Source organism: Parus major, chromosome Z (assembly GCF_001522545.3).
Source record: "Parus major isolate Abel chromosome Z, Parus_major1.1, whole genome shotgun sequence".
Classification (NCBI taxonomy): Eukaryota; Metazoa; Chordata; class Aves; order Passeriformes; family Paridae; genus Parus; species Parus major.
In genome coordinates this window covers 16,595,312-16,618,353 of record NC_031799.1, presented here as the reverse complement: position 1 = coordinate 16,618,353, position 23,042 = coordinate 16,595,312, and the positions used below count along the sequence as shown (strand labels likewise).

The following is a 23,042-nucleotide window of genomic DNA, read 5'->3' as shown; positions in this document are numbered from 1 at the left end:
TTTACTAACCTGAGTAGTACTTCAGGCTGGAAGTGCTTGGGCTGGCATGCTTCCATGGTTAATACCTGCCCACATAAGAAGGCCCAGAAAAGCCTTCTGAGAGCCTAGAACTGTGCACTACTCCCCATACCCCCAAACTATGCTCAGCTGGGGTTTTCCAAGACCTATCAAGCCAAGTAGTGGGAATAGAGTTGCAGCAGCAAGGCCTGTATCCCTTGTGCAATGGAAAATTTGGAGAGGAACCAGTGACTGCTTTCTTCCCTGAATTCTGGTACAAGATTGCAGAGATGCCTCTTCCCTCAGGCAAGCTACATCTCAAGGGTGAAACAAAGATGTAGAAACTGCAGGACAATAAAGCATGATTAATTTCTGTCAGTGAATGCTGTACTAGGACTCAGTTTCCAGGTGTTTTTAAGGATAATCTCTATCTTGCTCACATTCTTCTGGGAAGAGATGCATTTCAATTAATCCAATCTCTCAGGTCTCTAATTTACTGCATAGGTGTGTGAGTCAAGGGGGCTGTTTGCAGCCTGAACAAGATTAGCCTGATGCTTTTGGATTGAAGAAAACAATTATGGCAATTGTGTGTGAAATGTTTGCATTGCTTGTCCTCTGGTTTTTCTAACCATCTTGAAATTTTGGGGATGTTATCTACTCCTGACTTAAAACCTCGTGAACAATTCCCAGCTTTGTGAGGGGCAGAGCAGATTGCACACTTTTCTTTCAGCAGCAGTTCTCAGAAAGATAAGCCCAGTATTTCTCATTGCCAGGTTGTGCTCCAGTTTGTTCCATTACTTCATGCATTTTAAGACAAGAGGAATTCCTACATTTATGAAACCATACCAGCACAGTTGCACAGGAAAATGTGCTATTTAATTTACACTGCACTTAAAGAAATCAAGGGAAGTTTTAATCTCTAGAACTGTTCATTTTGACATGTAGCTGGGATGATGCTTAGGCATGGAGATATAATCAGGATGTCCTGAATAGGCTATTATGTAGACATTTCTTATATATTTAATGTGGAACTACTTTATGTGCCTTTTTAGGCAGCACAGTTGAAGATACAACATATTCAGTGAGGCACTTCCACCTCAAGAACTTGTCTCTCTTGTTGATCCCTCAAACCTCTCATTCAGCTGTTAGGATATTGTACAAAGTGAAGCTGTTTACAGAATTAGGGAGTGGAATACATGAGAAATGGCTGAAAAGCTTATGTCTGGTTCTCTGTGGGAAGTGCCACTCATCCCATCTGCAAATGCCTCATACAAAACACAGCTACACAAAACGTGTAGCTCTCTAGCAGAAGCCACACATTTGTGCCCAACAGCCCTAACACTGGTGAGTAAAATTGTCTGGTTTGTCATTAATGGTGCTAAAATAAAAATGTGGTTGTGCAGGAAACTTTTTCTTCATATTGGTGTCTTCTTTCCGAATAAAAGGTTTTAACAAGGAAAAATATCGCTTTGGGTTGGGTTGGGCTGAAACTCTGCTTCCAGCTGTTCTGGGGTTTTTTTGCAATTTTCCAGCACCCTTCCAGCCCCTCTCCTCAGTCCTGGTGAGGCCACATCTAGAGTAGGTTGTCCAGTTCCAGGCTGCTCAGCACAACAGAGACATGGAGCTCCTGGAAGAAGGAAGTCCAGCAAAGGGCAAAAAAGGTGATTAGGGAACTGGAGCATCTCACTCACACAGAAAGACTGAGAGCTGAGCCTGTTGAGCCTTGAGAAGAGAGAGACAACCAAGAGGGGAACTCATCAATGTCTATAAATATCTAAAGGGGTGAGTGCCAAGAGGAAGGAGCCAGATTGTCCTTGGTAACGGAGAAGGGAGCTTGGACCAGACGACCCACTGTGGTCCCTTCCAACCTGAAGGATTCTGTGATTCCAGAGGTGGAAACAAGTTTTGCCTTGTGTAATAACAATAACAATATAGTAATAAATCTCCTCGTGTTCTCCGCGGAGGAACGACCCTCTCCCTGCCACATCGCAGCCACGGCCTGTGTGCCCTGGGGGCCGGGCCGGGCCGGCAGGTGAGGGCAGGTCGTGTCTCAGGCCTGCCGCGGGGCCGCGCTCGGTGCCGGGGCGTAGCGTGTCGCGATTGGCGGCGCGCGCCGGCCCCGCGCCGGCCGCGGGCGGGGCGTCGCTGAGGGCGTCGCTGAGGGCGGTCTGAGGCGCCGCCGCCGCCGCCCGTGCCCGGCCTTAAAGGCGCGCGGGGGCCGCGGCGGCGGCAGTAGCGCAGTGCGGGCGGTGGCGGCTGCTCAGCGGTGCCGGGAGCGCGAGGGAGGAGGCTGCTCAGCGCCTCGCCTGGAGCCCCTCCCTGCCGCCTCCGCCGCGCTCCCGCCCCTCGGGCCGAGGCTGTCACCGCGCCTGCCGCCGGGCGCCGCCAGCATGTTTGACAGGACGCGGTTGCCCTTCGTGGCGCTGGACGTGCTCTGCGTGCTGCTGGGTAGGTCGGGGGGCCGCGCGAAGCGGGGGGAGCCGCCCGCGGGGCGCCGCGCTCCCGCTGCACGGCACCGCGCTGATCGCATGCTCGCCTCCCCCTCCCTCCCGCGCCGGCACCACCCGGAGCGGGGCTCCTGCCGGCCCGCAGCCCCTGCCGTGCCTGCTGCCCCTCGCCCGCTCCCCCGCCTCCCGCCCCGCGCCCGCACGGGGGGATCTTGTCTCTGCCGCGGGCCCGGAGGGGAAGGTTAAGCCCCAGGGGGAGGGAGCTGCTGCAGCTTATCCACTGACATCTGGAACACCCTCTTCTCTCTGATGGCCTTACTCTTCCTTCCCTAACCTAATCTGTCGAATGAAAACCGGTTGTGGCGAAAGCCAGTGCTGGATAGGTAGATGTCTGGTAGATACATGCAGCCTGGGATGTGTTTGTTATCCCTAATGGGTCGGGAAGCTGTCCTGGAAGAGGCCGTCACCACGGAAACACACCTCATCCATCTAGGGTCCTGCAGAGGCACGGTGGTGCTCGGCAGCAGGGCAGGGATTCGCTGTGAGACTGAGTGCGGTCTCGGTGGAACCTATCCACCGCCGTAGCTGTAGGCTGGAAGCGGAACGGGGCGTTCATTAGTGTCCGTGTGCAGCAGGGAGAGACGGGTGTCGGGGCAGGAGCGGTGCCTCGGTGATGGCCAGGGACTGAACCGACACAGCCACAGCACACTGCCACAGCGCTGCAATGCTTGTCCTGGCTAGTGCGAATGTCAGCCCACTCCCAGTGTTACTTTCTCCTATTTCAGTCTCTACTGAAACCACTTAATGTCCTGCCAATTCGCATTAACTCTCTCCTTTTATGTAATGAGACAGTGTAAAGAGCAATCATGTCAGTTATCAATCAGAGAATGGGCAGTTTCACTTCATAAAGAAGTGACACCTCTCTGTATTGGGAGCCTGGGAAGCGTCTTTACTCTCTGGAGATATACTTCTTGGTCAGTCTTGGGAAATACTGATTTTGGATGTTTGTGTGTTAAGCAAATAATGTCAGTACTTAGCAATCTAAGCAATTTCTTGTCATATTCAGTGGGTAGTGTTCAGGCCTAGCTCATTAATTCCTGCTTGGCTGAATTTTTTGGCTGATGTTTCTAGCATCAGTATAAACACAGTGAACAACATTTTTCTCTCACTGGATGCTTCAGATAGCAATGGTACCTATAGCTGAATACCATTGAAAGCAAAATTACAATGAATTACCCCATTGCTCTGGGGTAATGTTACGGGAGAGAGAGCTTTTGCAGAATGATAGTGGATCCATGTAATCCACTGGGAACAATCTTTATTCAGATCAGGAGTTTTATCAAACTGCTATTGTAAGGCTTAAACTTTCTTGCTGTCTTTATGGTGAGTGAAGCAGTTTTATCTGGATAATTGTAATTACAAAATCTTTATAATTGGACAAAAATTTTGCACTACGTATATGATGTGGTCTGTATGAAACATATGGGCATATTTTAAGTAGTCTTGAGTAATCAAGAAAAGCAAAATACATTGAAAGTAGGACTGCAGAATCATATAACTTGAGGGCTATCCACCTGAAAGTATGAGGATTTCTCCCTACTGCTGTCCCAAGTTATTACGTGGGAAGGTAGGATCTTGACTTTGCTCTGCAGTGTAACATCAATTTACATACCTTTCCATTCTCTCCCTCTCACCCTGTGTAGCATTTGGATCACAAATGCACTTATCTGGTGCCTCAGTGTGCTGGAGGGTTGCCAGACTTTTTATTTTCCCTTGGGCTTGTTTACTTCCTGAAAACTCTGAAAAATGCAGGCAGCGCATAATATGAACTTCCCTGATACCTGTAACTTTAAACACATTGAGTTACAGGTTTCAGTGAAAGTCTAGCTGAGAAAAAAAGATACATATTTGCAGAATGGCAAAGACACTGGATGTAGGACCAAGTTATTTTTGTCTTCTGCCTGACTCTCATGTGGCTGAGACAAGCCCTTAAAGGAACATAGGTCTTATCTGTGTCTAATGGGCTGTTTAATATTTTTACTGTAAAAAAGAATAGTTCCTGTTGATTGTGGACTTTAACTTTTCCCCTGCCCTTCCCCCTGCCCTTTGGTATCTGCTTAAATGACAGAGGTAACTGCCCAGATAAAGTGACTTGCTGTTTGGATAAGTGATACCTAGTATCTCCACTGCAGAGACCACGAAGCCTCCAACAGAACTGAAGGCTTAAAAAGGAAGACCAGTTTCAGTTGAGGACTGAGCCCTCAATCTCAGTGTGGTGGCCTGTGTTACCACAAATAGGGGTACCAGTAGCATCCTCAGAATCCCCAAGGTAGCTTTTGTCACTTGATACAGAGCCTTTCTTTTTTCTCCTCTTTTTCCTGTTTATTCTTTCTCCAAAGTAAGTGGAAATGGGGAAGAAAAATTAATTTCTTTGTCTCAGTAAAGTTAGACTTGAAGCCCAATTGATATCCAAGCATACCACTTGAAGTTGCACGGATCTGACACGCCCGTGGACTCACTGCAGTGGTGGCGGGTGATTCTGACTATGTGTCTGACTTACTCGCTCCTGGTTTAGTCAGGTGATTTTTCTGTGGTTTCAACTTTCCCAGCATAAGTTTTTCAAAAGAAAGGGAAGGGGAGAAAGAGCTGTCCTGTGATTTGTGTGTGTCTCTCTGATTTAGCTGGATTTATTGAAAGGTGTGGTATGCTTAAGATGGAGCTGAGGTAAGAGAATAAGAAAAACATCAAAGAAGAGCAGATTTGGAGAGGGGGAAAAAGTAGGCAGTAAAAACATCTCCCTCCATTGAATTATTAGCCCAATTTGGTTGCCTGAAACTTGAGTCTAAGTTTCCTTTAACTGTCCTTAGGAAAGATTTCTTGCTCATCTGCCTTTTTACCTACTAAAGGAGAGAGAATTCAGGGAGAGCAGTCTTTGGTGCCTTGAGAAAATAACTCCTTCATTCTTATCAGCACAATAATTCTCTCCCTCTAAAAATAACACTGGTGCTTCAGCATTAAACTAGCTTTATATTCTGCAATCTAAAAAAAGCAAAAGCTGCAGGTTTCTGCAGTATCTGTCCTCAAATAGTGTGAGGAGGCTGTATCTGCATTCTGTGTGTGCTGATCTGCAGTGCTGGGTGTGTGTGTGCTGCATGTCCGCATGCAGCTCTGCAGTACTGCAGGCAGCACCTCCCTTACTCCCTGTGCTCCAGTGGACAGTGCTCAGCTGCTTCTGGCACTGGAAAGCATGCGTGGCCTGGACTGCAGGATTTCTTTCTTCCTCACACTTCTGTTGCTTCTCTTTCCTAGGTTTTCTGATGGATTTCTCTCTCCTAGGTTTTCTGATAGACATTTTATATAGCATGGCAGAGACTGGCATTCTTGACAGTAGTAGAACCATTTTTCAGAGATAGATACTGAGGCTTGGTTTTTATGATTTATTACACTTCCAAACTGTCATGTAAAAGAATGACAGCATATTAGAATAGCTTAATTAGTCAGTTTGCAACTGGTGTTTTCATTAGGCACTGCACACATGCACACACACACACATATATATATACATATACACACACATATACTCTGCCACTCTTACAGGTCTATTGTTTGGATGCAAATCAGGCTCCTTTTTCATTAAGGCAGGTAAACAGCACTTAAAGAACAAAGTTGGGAAACACATGGCAATATTCATGCAATCAGTGGAAGAACTGCTAAATACATTTATCTCTAGATCAGACTCTCACAAAGACAGATTAAAGGAAGCTCCGTAGAGCTATAAGGAAAACACTTTTTGTCACAACTCTGGGATGACTTTCATAAGGTCTGTACTTGTTGAAATTCACACCTAACTTGAGTGCAGGGGTGGAACACAACACAACTGTATTTCTTTAGTCCCTTGCCTGACGTTGCAATTACTGACAAGCTATTATAAGTAATGGGGGAGTGTACTTGTGATTGCTAGTGTAATGCAAGAATATGTCTAACCCAAGATTAGAAAACTGAAGCCTTCTAAAGAATTCAACCCTTGCTGCTCTGTTTTACTTTTTTGCAATGTATTGAAAATAGTAAAGAATTACTTAAATTTAAGCCTGCTGTGGAATATAGTTATGTTTGTGTAGGGATTTCATCTTTTCTTCCTTTCCATGTCCCACCCTGTGATTATGGGGAAGGTGAGACTATGACAATCTTTATACCCTATGATGATTTTTTTTTTTTTTAATGAAACTACTTCTGAGTAAGGGAAAGACTTCCAGTCCTTCCAAACAGAAGGACATGTGAACTGAACCCAGAAATAGTAAACATTCACATCACTTTCAGCTTGCTGTTTAAAGACTGCTGGAATGTTTTGTGATACATGACTACATGCTAAACAGCAGATGCATGTGTATAGGACACAGTGAGTTTGCTTTTGCAAGGTGTGACCTGTGGGGGTGAGATGGCTGGACCACCCTGTACACCCTGCACAGTGTTTTGCTTTCAGTGCTGTTCTTCTGTCTTAGGAGTGTTTAGTTGTGCTGTTGCTGAAGGCTGCAGTGTCGGTGGCAATTAAGGTATTGCTGTTCAGTCAGGGAAGGCTCCTTCTATGTGGGTTAGCACTTCCTGATTGCCCTAGTTCAAATAAAACCTCCTCCACTATTATTTGTGACTCACTGACATATGTGTCACCATTCTTATTTTCCACATCATGTGGGTGCTAAACACTTTTTCTTGTGCATGAATATATTGTAAAACTGTAACAGGTACATGTGAAAGAGCAGTTTGTCTTCAGTGACACTATCCACCAGGTACTATGACTTGGTACTTACTGAATTGACACTCAGTTAATTGGAAACATAATTGTTACCTGAAACTGGGAAAATCTTTCCTCTCCTGTTGTGCTTTCTTTGCAACAGTCACTTTCTGTTTTCCCCAACATAAAGAAAGATGCTCTACCAGAGACTTGGTTTCTCTTGATCAGAAGCCTGCAGAAAAAAATTAGGTAAGCATTCAATTAGTTAATGAACACTATTCAAAGTCAGCAGTCTGGTTCTTGTTCTGCCAGCTTTTGCTATTGTGCATCTTGTACTAACTTCTGACTCAAAACCAAAGCGCTTACTTTTTTTACATCAATGGGTGAATCCAAGTTCACCTTCCAGTGCCCTCCCAAGACCCAAATTATGAACTCAGGACTATATTATTTTCTCTTAGCATAGTAGAGCAAGATGCTTATCAGGTCTTAGGTTCCTTACCAGCTGCTTGAGTCCTGGTGATATTTTTTCTTAGCCTTAAACAGTCAGAAGGGCTCTTACAGCTTTCTTACATGACAGTAAGAAAGTGGTGACCTTTGCATAAGGGAATGGGAGGGGAAAAGGCTTCTGACATTTTCTGTTGAAAATTAAGTATCACACTAAAATTAAATTATAAAATAGCTAATCTCTCATAACTGAAGAATTCCTGCCTGCCCTCTTACTGATGCAACATGCCTCCCGGTTTTAAAGAGTTAGGGGGTATGAACTGATACTGACTGAAAGCAGCTTGGTCTGAAGGCTGCACAAACCCAGCCCTGGTGGGTGGAAATAAAGAGTTGATTACTGGTTGTCTGTTAATGCATAGTTTTATGTAGGAGCACTGGTGGTGACCAGATGCTGATGAGGGGATAAAACTGTGATAATCCTCTATCTGTGACTGTGCTGCAGCAGTGGAAGACAGGTAGCATAAAGAGGTGATACAACTCTTGAAAGTACCCACTGAGATGAGAACTTGAGCCATGTGGTATGCCAACTGACTTGGATTTACTATCCCCAACAATTGATAATCCTCTTTCCAGAATTAGTCCAGAATTAATTCTTTCCTTTAATTCTTTCCAGAATTAAAACAGACTCACCTTGGATGGAGGATGAAAAGAAAAAAGTGCTGAACAGAATTACATAGTAACTTACTGTCAAGATATGCCACCCACAGAAAGATGGCATTAAAATGAGCTTGATTTATTGCTATATCTGCTTGGTTTGGTGGGGGTGCTTCTCTTCCTTATCCCCTGTCCTGCAAAGGAAGCTCATAATTCTTAGGTTTTATTCAGGTAAAATAGTTGATTAAAAACAACTGAAAAATCTACAGACACTAGAAATTCAGATAATGGAAGACTAGCAAAGAGCTAGTTTTGTGACAAGAATTAAAACAATTTAAAGCTATTTTGAAGAAACAAGATTTCCATAGGATACTTTCTGAAACTGGTTTGGTTGTTTTTCCTTTTTTTAAAAAAATCTGTATTATTGCCACTACATCAAGAAACACTAGTCACAGAATCATAGAATGTGTTGCAAGGGACCTTACAGACCATGTAGTTTCAGTCCCACCATCATGGATAGAAACACCTTCCACTAAAACAGATGTTCACTTCAGTTGTAACAATAAATTTTTCAATCCTGCCTGTAAGTGGACTTACAAGCCATTTACCAGTCAGAATAGTTCAATCCTGCAGTTTTAAAACTAAAAAAACCTATCCTTCTTATATAAGAATGTGATGCCTGCCTCTTCTTGTTTAACAATTGACTACTAATGACTTGACCCACTTTCTGGGAGGAATTTTCCTTTTTCAGGTTGTGAGACTGATCTCAAAGGTATAGAATCAAAACTGTCTATTGATAAGCCTGTGTTTGGCTCTACTTTTGCCATATTCTCTGGTGCTTTAATCCTTCTCGTACAGTCAGATACAGCTGTTGAAATCAAGACTGTTTGTTTGTATGGAAGCCAAAAATTGACCCAAATAACCTTCTATAGCAAATTATGATATAGGAAGATATATGTTGAAACTTTCTAATTTCAATAACTTATCAAACACTCCTTCTGTTACCACATTGAGTTAGAGGAAATGACCAGTACAAGAATAGGCTGCTTTTGCTCTGTTGTAGACTTTACTGATTCATCTTTACAAAGCTGTGGCCAAGAAGCAGTCTTACTCAGAAGTTTGGGAAGGCACTTCAGTTTTACTTGTATTATACTTCAACTCAGTGTTGGCATCTCTCATTTATGTGGTGTCTTGATATTTGGCAGCAGGAAAATGAGGGATTTTTTTCAAATTTTAAATTAGAAAATACAGGTATGTCAGATCACGGCACCCACCTTGGAGAGTCTATCAACCAGATGCTGCTAAATGAAACCAAAGGTATGGATGAGCCATATAAGTACGCCCTTATTTCTGTGATGCTGCTGAGGAAACAATGGATTTTCTAGACTAGATTTTAGTGCCTCCTCTCCTTTGACTGCCTCTGCTAAATATCGAAGTTTCAGAGGAGCTATGTTGGGTTTCCTTGGATCTCATAGGTAGCTTCAGTTTGTTACTTAGCCATGCCTGTTCTGGATGAAGGGTCACAATTTTTTGTGATCCCGTTTTTAGGAAAGGAGAAAACTATACCAAACAGAATTTATGCTCAGTTTTTGCCTTAGTGTAGAAGGAATTATGTATCAAATTTCAGCATCTCTGGTGGCTTCTGCCTCTCTGAGAATATGGTGACATTTTAGCCTCAAATTAATATTAGTTTATTTTTGTCCATTCAGCTGAGTTCTGTTATTACCAAATAGTCTTAGATTACTAAGTCACTGAAACTAAGCAGTAGGTGCAATATTTTCTGGAACTGGAGTACTGGGATGATAAGAAAAACACATATGTCTAAATTTGTCTGCCTTGTTTTGAGGCATGGAAGGGCAGTGAACTGTGCTTATCTTAAGCTGAAGGGGTAGTTTGGAAGCTGATGGTAGAGAAACCTGAGAGAATAAATTGCTAATTATAATTCAGGAAAACTTCTGATGTGGAGCAAGCTAATGGTCCTTAAGGGATATAGAAGGCAGACAGTGAGATTGTGCCTGTCAAACAGTTAGAAACGATTCTCTATTAAAGTCCAAAAATCATCTTAGTCATTGCTTTACTTAGTATTTGCTTTCCTCGGTGTTCCATTGAGTGAGTTTTTTGTAGCTTTTTGCTGGCTTATGAAAGCTGGGCTTCATTTTTATGTTGTTAGGTAAGCCTATGCTGCAGTACTAGTATTCAGCTAAGATACTCCAAGCCAGTGTGATGGCTGGGTCTAGCACTACTGGACATCCTGGGAATGGAAGTCAGGTCACTATTTCTGCTTGCAGGCTTTTCATTCTTCCCATCTCTTCTTTAAATGTAATAGTCCAATGATCAACACTAGAAAATTATATACCTTAATACATAGAAACTGAGATCACAAATCCAATGCTGATAACTTCTACTACAAATAGAAAGCAGCACCTGGTCTGTTATGCATACTGTAAGAATTTCTATGCTATGGCATTATGCATTGTACTCAAGTGTCAAGAGCAATGTTGTATAAGTATTTTTTCCAGATTCTGAAGCAATGAACCTTTTGGGCACTCTGCTGAATCAGTACAAAATTGCTCTGATAGTTCTGACAGCTCAAAAATACATAGCGTATGGTCACTTTTCCTTTTAAAATCTGTTTAGGTTGAACTTTCTATAGAGTTTATGTTCTTACCATTAGATACTACAGATTTCAGTCTAACATGAAGAAGTTCTGTTCTCTTAAACATGGTGGCATGCAGCAGTGTGTATAGTATAAAGTGACATTGTGTATGACAGGGCATACAATGTCATGGAAATTCTGAGTCCCTCTGTAGTACTGCTGACTTTGTTAAAGACTGTTTAAATAAAATATTGCTATGCTTGTAGGACTCATTGGAAAATGAGCATTTACGTTTCTGACAGCTAATTGCCTATTATATTTCTAGAGACTGAATGGTACTTCCAGTTAGGGTGTGTAGTTATAGGTGAAATACTCTGAAAGCCTTCTGTTGTGCACTCCCACAAAATAAAGATTAAAATGGGAAAATAATTACACTTCTGGAGTTTAAAAGAGAAGTAGTTTTGAATGACATTCAGAGTTGGTATCACCTACATTAAAAAAAGGCAAATCCCTCCCTGTCTTGCTGACCAGCTGACCTTGACAGTTCTGTTTCTTGGCTGTGTTGCCCTTCTGGTCTGTAAGCTCTGTGATTTAGGTAGATTGTTTGCAGAAATCTACATCTTTGGGGGCATATATGTTGTTTTTAATTGTCTATACAGTACTGTCAAAACCTTTAACTGAATTTGATACTGAGCACATAATGCAAGCAATGATGAAATACTTAATTTCTTCACAGGAGGGGTTATAGTGGGAGAAGTCACCCTTGTTTACTCTGGCTGCAGCCAGTTGGATTCTTCCCCACCCCTTGAGCAGCACTGCAATGCAAAGAACTGCTGACCTCTCCTGTTCCATCCCCTCTCTGCCTCTGCCCCCGCAGTGTCTTTTAGCTGTTAATCTGGGGTCTTTAATGTTTTCAGGTCTGTCAGTAATGGGGCAGTTGACCTCTGCCACACTGGGTGAACTGCTAATGAATTCCAGGTGTGTGTCCATCCCTAGGTCAGCTTCAGCCTTCTCCTCCCCTGACTGGAGCAGAGCCCAGGGCACAGTCTTTGCTTGTGACCTGCCGTTGGCTCACTTGTCTGGTGTATGTTTCTCTAAGTAATAGAGCAGGATAGGATATATTACTGTCTTGTTTCTGTATTTTTTTTTTTAATTTGCATTTACATTTCTCTAAGTGCTCACAGGAAAGACAGTTTGCATGAGTTTTAGAGTAACATGTATTTAATGCTTGTAAAAGTCTGTTTTTAAAATTGAAATGTAGCTATAAGGGAGAACACACTTGTCCATGCTAATGTTTTTAAACAAGTGTTTTGACCTGTTCTAATTAATTGGGACTATAGATAACTGAACTAGTGCTCCCATGTAGTAGACTGCTGAATGCAGAGAAACTGGAATATGGTGTAGTTCTGTCTTAGTATATGACTGGACTAGAAATTGTGTGCTTGTGTTGAGGCTGTTTGAGCTCAGAGGAAGGTTTCCTTTGCCTCCTGTCTCTATCACCTTTGCCTGGCATAAAAAAATGTGGTGAGGAACTTGCTCAACTGCTGATCTGGCTTCTCTGCTGGCCAAGTCATAGATCAGAGGACAAATAATAAAATGCACATAGCATAAAGCTGCAAGTAGAATAGTAGGAGAGATTAGAATGTTGTTCATGCTTTTAAATGCATGTATCCTGTTTAATGAAACCTATCACAGCTTCTGGCATTATCAGAACAATCAGTTTGCTGGATTAGAAATACTTCACATTCCTTAGTGTAGAAAAGTAAGATAAAGTTCTTTAAAGTGGCTAGGAGGTAAGTTGTGGGCTACCCACTTGTCTCAGCTATTGCAGATAAGTAGTGCACTGATTTTTATCTTGTACACTCCTAACCTCTAGTTATCAAAATCTAAATGCTTTCTCATTATTTTAATCTCTTCTTCCTCTTGGTAGTTTTTTGTATTTCCAGAATCTTCCATTTTATAAGGTGTTGATTCTTTCTCTTGTCTGTTCATAGAAAAAAGAATTTCAGCCTGTCTCCTTTTCTGCAGAGAGCAGTATCTTTTACAGATGTTTCCAAACTCTCTCCATGAGGTTGACTTGAGTTTCTTCGAATCTCTTGCCTACTTCCTCACCCCAGGTTGTGTACTGAAAAATGAGCAGTGAAGCAAACATGGTTGTCCTGTCTGAAAATAAAAGCAAAAATACATGTGTAAGAGTATGAGAACTTAAATTCTCTCTTGCTCTTGGTAGTAATTGGCAATCTGTATAGGTTTAGCTTGAAATGACTGTATGAGGTTATTAACAGTACCATCTGTCTAATAAGAATGTAAGCTGTAAAAAATAGCTCATCTGTTTTGAGGATATAATTTAATCTGTTTTGTGGAGATTATTTCATTATTTCTCTGGCAGAGCTAGAATTATTGTTTGACACTCCCTAACTAAACTATAAACTGTGTTTTTCTTTATAAAACCTGACTTTGTCAGCATATCAAGTACAGAATGTATTGATCATATTCTTCAGGCTAAGTGTGGAGAAACATAAAAATTCTTCTTGGTTTCATGTTGGTCCAGTACAGGTTTTCTAAATTAACATGTACTTGTGAGTTCATTGCAGCATGAAGAAAAAACTTTGGTTAATAATCAAGCTAGAATGCTCTCATTTACTGTAGTGTCCCCCAAGGGTAACTGCCTTTCTCACAGTTCCTAGATATTAATTTGTTTTGTTAAAGAGAACTTCCTCGTTGAGGACCAGATAGAAGAGTAATACTGCCTTGGAGGACTTCAAACAGCAATTCAGCACAAGTTTGACTGCACAGAGCCATTCAGTCACTTGCACAGATAAGGAGGCCAAGTGGGTTAATTAAGGTGTGTTTACAAAATACGGTGCATTCCTTTGTACTATTTAAAATTGTGGGGGAGAAAGCACCACTAATCAAGATGCAGTTTCATGAGGTGTTGAAACTGATCTGTCCCAGTCTGTCCTTGTCCTTTATTCCACACCCTTGGCTACATGTTCCTACTCTGTCCTGTAAGCCAGCACTTACAGTAATTCAGTTGGCCAGATGAGCAAGTGCCTCTGAAAAACCAGTGTTGTGTGGGCTTGTCTTTTTGGTCAGGTTGGTGTGAAAACTAATGCTTAGGCAAGAAAGGGGTAGTGGGGGATGGCCAGAGATGGGAGAAGGACAGGACAGTCTAGGTTGTTTTGGGCTGCTCTTGAAAGCTGAGCCAAGTTCTGTGACTGCTGCATCTGGTTGAGAACTAGGTAGTACAGTATCACTGAAATGGTTTGGAACTTTAAGAGTTTCTCCTTTTAAACATAAAACAATAATATTCTTTGCTGGTCTTAAATATTTATGGCAACTGTTGTAAAAGACACTTATTTGGCTATAAATCCTTTTCTCCTGTTTAAGAAAAATGGGCAGCTTGCTGCTTGAGCTACATCAACACCTGGAAGTTTTCAGAATCTGACTTCTTAGACCTTCAAGTTAAAGCACCTAACTCAAAAATTACCAGTGTGATAAATGCCACAGATCAGAACAGAACACACAGAAGTAGTGCAGTGTTACCTACATTGTTAGAAGATGATGAATTGGTACGCATCACTTCAATTTGTAGGATAAACTGTGAAATTTAAGTTGTTTTATGTTTAGTCTTTAAAAAAACCCCTAAAAATATAGCAAATTGATTTTTTTAAATTAAACATACTTCTTTTGGGCGGGGGGGGGGGGGGGGGAAGATCACTTTCTCCCCTTGGTTACTGGCATTTTATTTTTAACATTCTTTTTCTGTGGGTGGAGGGCCATTCTCACATGGACTTCCTCCCTATTTCCTAGCCTGGACCTCCCTTCCTTCCCTTCTTAGAGGCATTTGTCACACTGTCATCCAGCCAGATGTGATCAAACACTTCTTGAATATTACTGTGAATTACTGTAGGTGGTCAGTGGAAACTACACTGCAACTGGCTTGGACCTATACATTAGAGTTGGAAACTCCTTGTAAACTCAGCATATCTCATGTAGCTGTAGAAATGTGTTGCCCTGCTCTTACATTTCTCCAAAACTTAAGGCTGTTCCGTCCTTGTAGCCCTTGCTCAGTAATTCAAGCATCATTCTTGCCTTTGTCTCCCTTTTTACTGTTTACCTTTCTTCTTGTTCATGTATATGAAGCTTGTTTACCTTTCTTTCACAAGCAAAGGCTTCAGATCTTTGTAGTCTCTTTTCCTCTTCAACAGGATTTATAAAACCATAGGATATTTTTGCTTTCAGGGTTATAAAACCATAGGATATTTTGGGTGGAGGTGATCTTAAAGATTATCTTGTTCCAATGCACCTGCCATGGGCAGGAACACCTTCCACTTGACCAGGTTTCTTCAAGCCCCATCCAGCCTGGTCTGTGGGTTAGCTAGAGTCTATTTCTGGGAGTGTTGTAGGAGTGTGTCCTTTTTTAGGTCACAGAGCACTAGAGTGACCAGATTGTTTTCCCTTTATAATTAAAGGGGAGAGAAAGATCAGAGAACTACTGTCTATTTCTTGCTGCTACCTAACAAAACAGCTCAGATTCTGTTGTTCACTAGTTATTGAGAAGCTACGCAATTTTTACCAGAAAGTAGATAAAATCCAGTTCTGATATGCTCTAGTCTGATGGGTGACTTCAAGTAATAGTCATTTTTTTACAGCTGAAGTTCACGCTTTATAGGATATGAGTAACAGCGAAGCCATTATGATTCCTTTAGGTATAAAGCTACATGGTTCAGAAAAGTAACTTGAGATTACTGCTGGTACTGGGTAGGTGAAAAGGAAAAGAAGTTTTACTGAGCAGAGGGTAAGGCATGAGAGCTGCTCTACAAGATTGCCTTTTAGCCTGGTGATCTCGCATGAGATCTTGGTTGCTCTTTATTCCAGTTTGTGGAAGTTAATGAGACTGAACATATGGACATTCCTCAGAAGTTCAGCCTGCTTAAAGGTCATGGAGATGCTTAGCACCTCTGATGGCAATACTTGCCTGTTATGTACGTTAGTGGTGGGGTTTTATTCTGCCTACAGTGAAAAGTTCAGGACTGTTTGTTTACATATACTAAGTCTTATCTTCTCTCCCAACAAGCAACAGTAAAAATGCTACCAGTCTTTGGGATAGGTTAATGGTCAACTGGAGACCACTTTACAAAATCTTCTAGTCCACTGTTGGAAAGCAGAGCATCATTAGATTGCAGTAAGAATTTAACAGGAATGAAAAAAAAAAATGGAAATGGAAAGTTAGGGTAAGATGTTAGTTAAGATGTTAGTATAAGAAGACCAAATTGCTTTTTTTAGGTATTCTTTTAATGTAGTCTATACAGATGAGTTTTGCAGTCACTTTGAAACTGTTTTCATCTGACCCCTTTATGTGCTGCTTTCCATTTTCCCCCTTGCCCCCAAAAGTTTATTATGTGTAATAGTTCTTGATATTAGATTGTAGCAGCTTTTTGTGGAAAACGGGTATTTATGTCTGTGAAGTAGTCCACTTCTGCAAAACACAAGCTGCTGCTTAAGTTAATCATGAGCATGTGGTATTTCCGTTATGTGAAAATCTGGTGACCTGTTTGAGAAGATATGATTGTATCAAATAGGTAATGGGATTACCATTCCATCATCCTGCTGGATGTGCAATAGCAAAGGTAAAGACAGGAAGCATGGACTCTTATGTTAGTGGAATCTTGCCATGGCCTTGAAAGTAGCTGAAGCTTGGCTCCAGGCATGTGAACATACAGCAATCCCTTTGGTCACAATGAACTTTCAGTTCTTCAGTGTGGCTGTCTTCATGTTTGAAAGGATGCAGTTGTTTCATCTGCTTTTGTCTGCCACTTGTGCTTGGTCAAGCTTTAGCTCTTCTCTCAGTCATTAAAGCAGACGGAAGGGGAGAGCCTGGCCTTTGAGATGTAGTTGATTCAACAGTATACCATGCTACTTACTGAAAAACTTTGTGCTTGAGGTTGAATAAGCTTGATGCCATTTGTATTTTGGTTCACTTTTTCTATATGGGATGGCAAGCATCAGTAAGTGTGGACAGTTTTCATATTGCAGATGATTTGTGAAAAAAAATTCCCTCTGCTCTGTGAGAGGATTAAAAACACTCCCAAACTGCTTTCTTGTGACCATAGCAATTTTCTCAGAAGAGTTGAAAGCTGGGGCACGACCAACCATGTACAATTTCAATATGCATTTCACAAACCTTTGCAACTCAGCAGCCCAAAGAAGGGGACAGGATTTATCACTCTGTTCCTACTGTTTACTCACGATGTCTTTTCTTCTAATGAAGTATATAGCAATAACCTTAAAACACCTTTAAGCTACTTACCTGGCAGTCAACAGGTGTCACCAGAAATCAAAGCAATCACTCATCATGTTAACTTCTTTGACATGTTTTTTGTTCTCACTACAGCAGGTTGTTTATGTACTGAGCAGTCTTTTCTGCTCCAGTAATTGCACTCACCCTCTAATTTACATATAGAATGTCTATTTGCAGCATTGCATATTATATGGATGCTGGGGTAAATACAAAGTTATTTGCCCTTTTTATGTTTTAAAATAAAATTTGTTTTGTTTGGGGATTTAGCATTATGTAATTTACCCACTTTAATCTAGAGCTTGCTCAATTGATCAAAGGAAAGGGAGAAAGTGGACATGATGTTATTTGGTTAAAGGCTGGACTTGATGATCTTGGAGGTCCTTTCCAACCTTACTGATTTTATGAGAAAGTAACATAAAAAGTTGGATTTCCTGAGGTTATTGCTCCTGCAAATGTATATTACATGGTAGGTGGTTCTTATCAGAAATAAGTTAGTCCTGAATATAATTATCAAGGTCCTGAATATAATTATCAGAAACCTTGATGGCTTCTTTCGCATGACTGTCAGTAGGATGCAAGTTAACTTTTAGGAGAGGGAATTGGTAATATATCACAGTGTGTAAATTCTGAGAGCTATAATTTGTACCCACATCTCAGCTACCATGTTAATAACTTGTATATTTTCATGCAGAAATCTTCCAAAGTGTACAAAAGCCGTGTAAATGCAATCTCAGGGTATAATCTCATGACCTGGAGATGCAATCCATTCAAAGTGTCCCTGCAGTTCCCTTGTTCCCATTACCTGCCTGAAAACTACTTGCATGAAATTTTTAACTCCCTAACCATGACAAAACCTGTGTCTATTCTTTCTTATCTGTAAACATTGACCACATTATAGTGTATAGAACAAGGCTGGCAAGTCAGATACAAGCCAAGCTTGTGAGGTAGTGGCAGAGGGAGGAGGGACAAAAGGCTATCTGCCCTCAATAACTGTTTAGTCATGTGAAGGGCAAAGGCTTTTTCTTGAATGTCATCTTGGTTTGGTGTGGTTTGGTGGCAACTCACCTTATGGATGGAAGACTTTGAAGTTTATACTTTTTTAACATCTGTACCTGATGGGGAACCTCAGTGTTTCTGAAGTAGTCTTCTGAAAAAGAAATGTCTATAAACAGAATTTGGTAAGTGTGTTCATTGCATGATACTTAGGAAATTTGAGATATGCATGTTCAGTGGCTTCCTCCATGCATGATTAGAAATGATTTTTTTTTTTTTAATTTAACCACATGTATTTCTTGTTTTTGTTTTTTGTTTTCCTTCCCCCAACAGCTGGCTTACCCCTTGGTGTTCTAAACTTGGCCAAAATAAAACCGTATCAGAGAGGCTTTTTCTGTAATGATGACAGCATCAAGTATCCGTTCCATGACAGTACCATCACATCCACTGTCCTCTACACAGTGGGGTTCACCCTGCCCATTTTCTCTGTAAGTAGCTACTATATAGGGAGCTTTGGTGATGGGAGTAAAATGTATGCCTTCCAAGAGCTCAGCACTGTAAATGAGTTGAAGAAAAGTTTATATAGGCAAAATCCCATATATGTATAGTCATATGCATGTGAAAAGTGCTGTTGCTACTGTTTGCACAGAAAATCTGGAACTAATCTCTAACTGCTAGTGTTGCTAATTTCATTTGTTTTAGGAACAGGAAAATAAGTGTATTTAGACTAGGCTTTTATCACTGCAGAGGAAATTGTCTTCCAAAATGCTGTGGAATGATTACATCTCTTGTTCAGAATGGGGTAGTCTGCTAACTTAAACACTTGTGATGTTAAAACTTGGCACTGTCATGCAGTGCACACACCTATAACTGGTGACTGTTGCTTCTATGTGCTTTCTACAAAAATAAGCCAATTTTGACTCAGAAGCTTTTTCTAAGGTTGAAAATGAGACTACTCTTTAGGGAAAAGTGGGATAAAATGGGATGCAGAGACTGAAAATCTAATTTCTTGTAGAAAAGAGGCTCAGTGTTTTAATGACAACATGATTTTGATGAAGAACAGTTTAATTCTTCAGTAGGTTTTTCTATCAATATTTTAAGCTCGCTTGTGTCCCAGCTTTTAGTAAGGTTTGAGCTGATTTGGAGAATTAAAATTTAGTCTTGAACCTGAAGCTACTTTGTTTGTCCCTGCAGTACTTGACCAAGCCCTATGAAAGATTATGATAATATTTTATTATCTGATAAATGTATAAGCTAAATTAGTCAGTAAGAAGTATATGAAGTGGTTTAAGAATAAGAAGACAGTCATTAAAATAAATGAACCTGCATATACTTTCATTACTCTGGCTTTCCCATTACTGCTTATTTATTAAAACTTCCATTACACCTCTGCAGTAAATATGAGGTTGACGCAACAAGTAATCACTAGTATAGTTTCACATTTAAGGAAAGTTTGTCACTTTGACAATTACGAATATCTTCAGCACACCTTTGGGAAAATTTATTTTCCAGTATGTTTCCTGTGTGCCTTGATTGATATGGGTACAGGTGAACTAACAATTGCACGTCTGTGCACTTTTGGACTTCTAAAGAAATATTCTAGCTTCTGTTCAATCATCTGTTTATTGAATTGCTTGATTTTTTAAAACTATCTTTAAGTTTTAGATTTGAAGTTGTTGATGTAATATAAGGTCAATGAAGAGTGTTTTTTCCTGGCTCTAAAGCCATGGAGAAACATCTGACTTAGAGCTAATTCACATGTAAGTCTGAACATCTAAAGAGTGGTGTAGAGTATTACAATTTTAGATAACCTTTGTTGTGAAAGTTACAGCTAAAAATTAGATGTGTCAGTAATTCCAGTCTATTCTGATATTTTTCTGCTATGATACTTTTGTAGGAGTCACACAATGGATTTTCATTGCTTGTCTTTGTGCAGAAGGCAGGAATTTATAATTGGAACAACTGCATCTAGTCTCCATACTGAGAGGTTTTAAAAAAAAGTTCTAGAGCACTTATAGTTGTTACAATGCAGTCTAACCAGGTAATTTGCTTTTCAGTCTGAACATTTTCCAAACCTGAAAGCAACTGCTTAGAGTAGTTAAGATGTTAACCTGTCTCTCTTAATCTCAGTTTTAGATGTAGAGAGCTCTTTAGTCTCATGCAAGAGGTGAAAAATCTTCCATAGCTACTGAAAACTAAGGGCTAGAATAAGCTGTACAGCTAGGGAGTATGAGACATGGGATAGTACAACTTCCTGAATTGAAAATGCATTCTAGTTGAATGGTTTCTATTTGTAGATGTTCTGTTCAGTTGGGCTTTTCTGGTAACTTCACCTCCAAACAGATGGTTTTTTCCTGCAGTTTTTTTCACTTTGCTTCTTCAGACTGTTGTTTTCAGTGACATTCATGCAGCTTCCCTTAGCTCCAGGGTGGATGACACTGGGGAGGGAGGAGCGCAGAGCAAGGAAAACCTCTCTGAAAGAAACATCCTTCTCACCAGAGAAGCAGAACAACAGAGTAACCTGAGAGCTCCTGAGTTTTCTCTGCTCCCTTTTCTAGTTCTGTTAAGATGTAGCCTGTCATGGCTTTTCTTGGCAGTTCTGTCCCAGAGCTGAAGGCTCCCAAGTAGGTAGGTTTCTCTTACAAGATGGACTGATGTAGAGAGAGGAGTTCAGAAATTCTAACTCAGCCAAAAGCCTGCACTGAATTTCTGGGAGACAAAGTAGCACTCTACAACTTATTGCTATCAAAACAAGTAATGCAGATGCTGATGTTCCTTACAGGGAAGTGTTCTTTAGTAAACTGTTCTGGTCCAGTCACTTCTCTGGGATAAGCACTGCTGTTTGGAGAGTGTCTTTGAGAGAAGGGAACATGATGGGGCCTGCAGGACTTAATTTCTACACCTTGAACATATTCAAAAGATATTTGGGTAGTCAGGTTACATTGATTTCTAAGTGGTTCAAATAGCAACACCAAAAAAGGCTGAATCAAAACATTCCTAGGTTTGGTGTGGCAAAATGTCTTCAGCATCATGATGACCTCCCAAAAGGCACCTAGGTAGCTTTTCTCATGTGCCAGCTTTAACCTATTAGGCATTAGGCTTAAAGTGTTTGGGAATGTCTGCTTATACCATGTCTAACAATGTTCTGACAAACTTTCCCTCCTACAGATTAGCACAATCATACTTCAGTGTCAATTTACTGATTTCTTTTATGGTGAAATAAACTCATCTTTTATGCTGTTCATGAAAGGGATGCATTTTGAAGGGAAATTTTTATTGACAGCAACTATTAGATTGACCACCATAAGCGCTTACTGAACTAATTTTGTATGTGTTCATGGACAAATGTAGTTACTGGTTGATAGAGATTAATAAATCAGGAGATTAATAAATCAGGAGATTAATAAATCAGGAGATTAATAAATCAGGAGATTAATAAATCAGGAGATTAATAAATCAGGAGATTAATGAAACCTATGAATGTAGGTAGATGTGCTTTTCACTTGTTTGGCAGTGTCAAAGCTTTATGACTCACTGCTGTTGGTTTTGCAACTAATTGAAATTAAAACTGTTTGACACTAGAGTGGACTTCAGCTTGACTCTTAGGTTTCAGGTTACTTGTAAGAGGTTTTATTATGCTCTGAGCAAGACTTCTTACATGGTAGACTTTTTGAAAAGGTGCTCATGTTTTATCTTTATTGTGTTTTTTGGTATATTTATGGCATTGGAAATTTTTTTGGGCAATGCTGTTGAACTTCATAATCTGTCATGAGTTCTATTTGATACTAACTGTTCACCTTGTACTACTACAGATCAGCATTATCTCTGAACCCAGCCTTATCTTGAGGAATAGAATTTTTTGGTTCTCTCTTTTAAAGCAAACATAGTAATAATAACCACCCATGGTTTTACTCTGTGAAGGTTTAATGTGCAGGTATTTAATGTGCACTTTACTGAGTTGTTGAATTGATGAGTAATTTCTGGCTGAGATCTATGCTGTGGGGCAAGATGCTGAGAAGTAGCAGCAACCAGCTTTTGGCTTCATTTTTTGATCTGTCCATGGTGTGAGTATTCTGGTGGGTTTGAAATCAAGTGAGGAAAGATCTAAGGAGCACCATTTGCCTCTGTTACTTGTACAAATCACTCTTACTAAGTGCAGTTGCATTTTAAGTAAATAAACTGTAGCAACTTGCTTGTTAGACCTATGGACTTGGTACTGTACTTTCCTCAATGCTTCAGATACATTTCTTAATACATTGATGGGGAATGCACATAGTGTTTGAGTAAGTCAGCTGGCATTTTGACAATGAGAGAAACTCCATACAACGGCTTTTAAAATGCTGAGTGAAGCTTGGTCACAGCTATGAGAAAGCCAGGCAGTCACATTGATATAGAGTGATTTTATAAGTATTATTTAGTAGAGTCTACAAAGGGGTAAAATGGAATAGGGAGAAATGTAGGTAGAGGGAGTTGCAACATAATTAAGTCTTGTAATTTAAGGAAAAAACCCAAACAGTCTATGATAGATAGACAGATTTTTCTTTTTGACAAGTCTGATACACAGTTACTAACAATGTACTGCTGACATTTAGGACTGTGATCAGAGACTGGAAGGGGTGTAAATACAGGAAGCAACTCTGCTAGGAACCAGAGACAAGCAATAGGGAAAGTAAGGCAGACAGTGTTCCTTTTTGTGCTACCTCCCGTTTCCCTTCATCTGGCTTACATTGTTGTACCTCTTTCTCTTCTACCTTGTGTAAAGAAGTGCTCATGCAAAGAGATTTTTACCCACCTTTTCAGGAGAAAGGTGAATGTCAATAAAAGGAACTATTCATCTTAGTGAACTGTGGAATGATGATTTATTTCTTGGCAGGTGCT

At 40.6% G+C, this 23,042-nt stretch overlaps 1 protein-coding gene across 2 annotated transcripts in view; it reads left to right on the top strand.

Annotated features, from left to right (window-relative positions):
* The first annotated feature begins 2,284 nt into the window (after nucleotides 1-2,284).
* The window catches only part of PLPP1 (phospholipid phosphatase 1), a 61,294-nt gene continuing 40,536 nt past the window's right edge, over nucleotides 2,285-23,042 (top strand). Inside the window, exons 1-2 of one of the 2 annotated variants that reach the window (XM_015652578.3) lie at nucleotides 2,297-2,445; nucleotides 18,498-18,652. In XM_015652578.3, coding sequence (XP_015508064.1) covers nucleotides 2,388-2,445; nucleotides 18,498-18,652 — 213 coding nt within the window. In that variant the 5' untranslated portion in view covers nucleotides 2,297-2,387. Of the gene's footprint in view, nucleotides 2,446-18,497; nucleotides 18,653-23,042 lie in introns of both variants that reach the window. The other variant, XM_015652579.2, reaches the window with a different exon arrangement.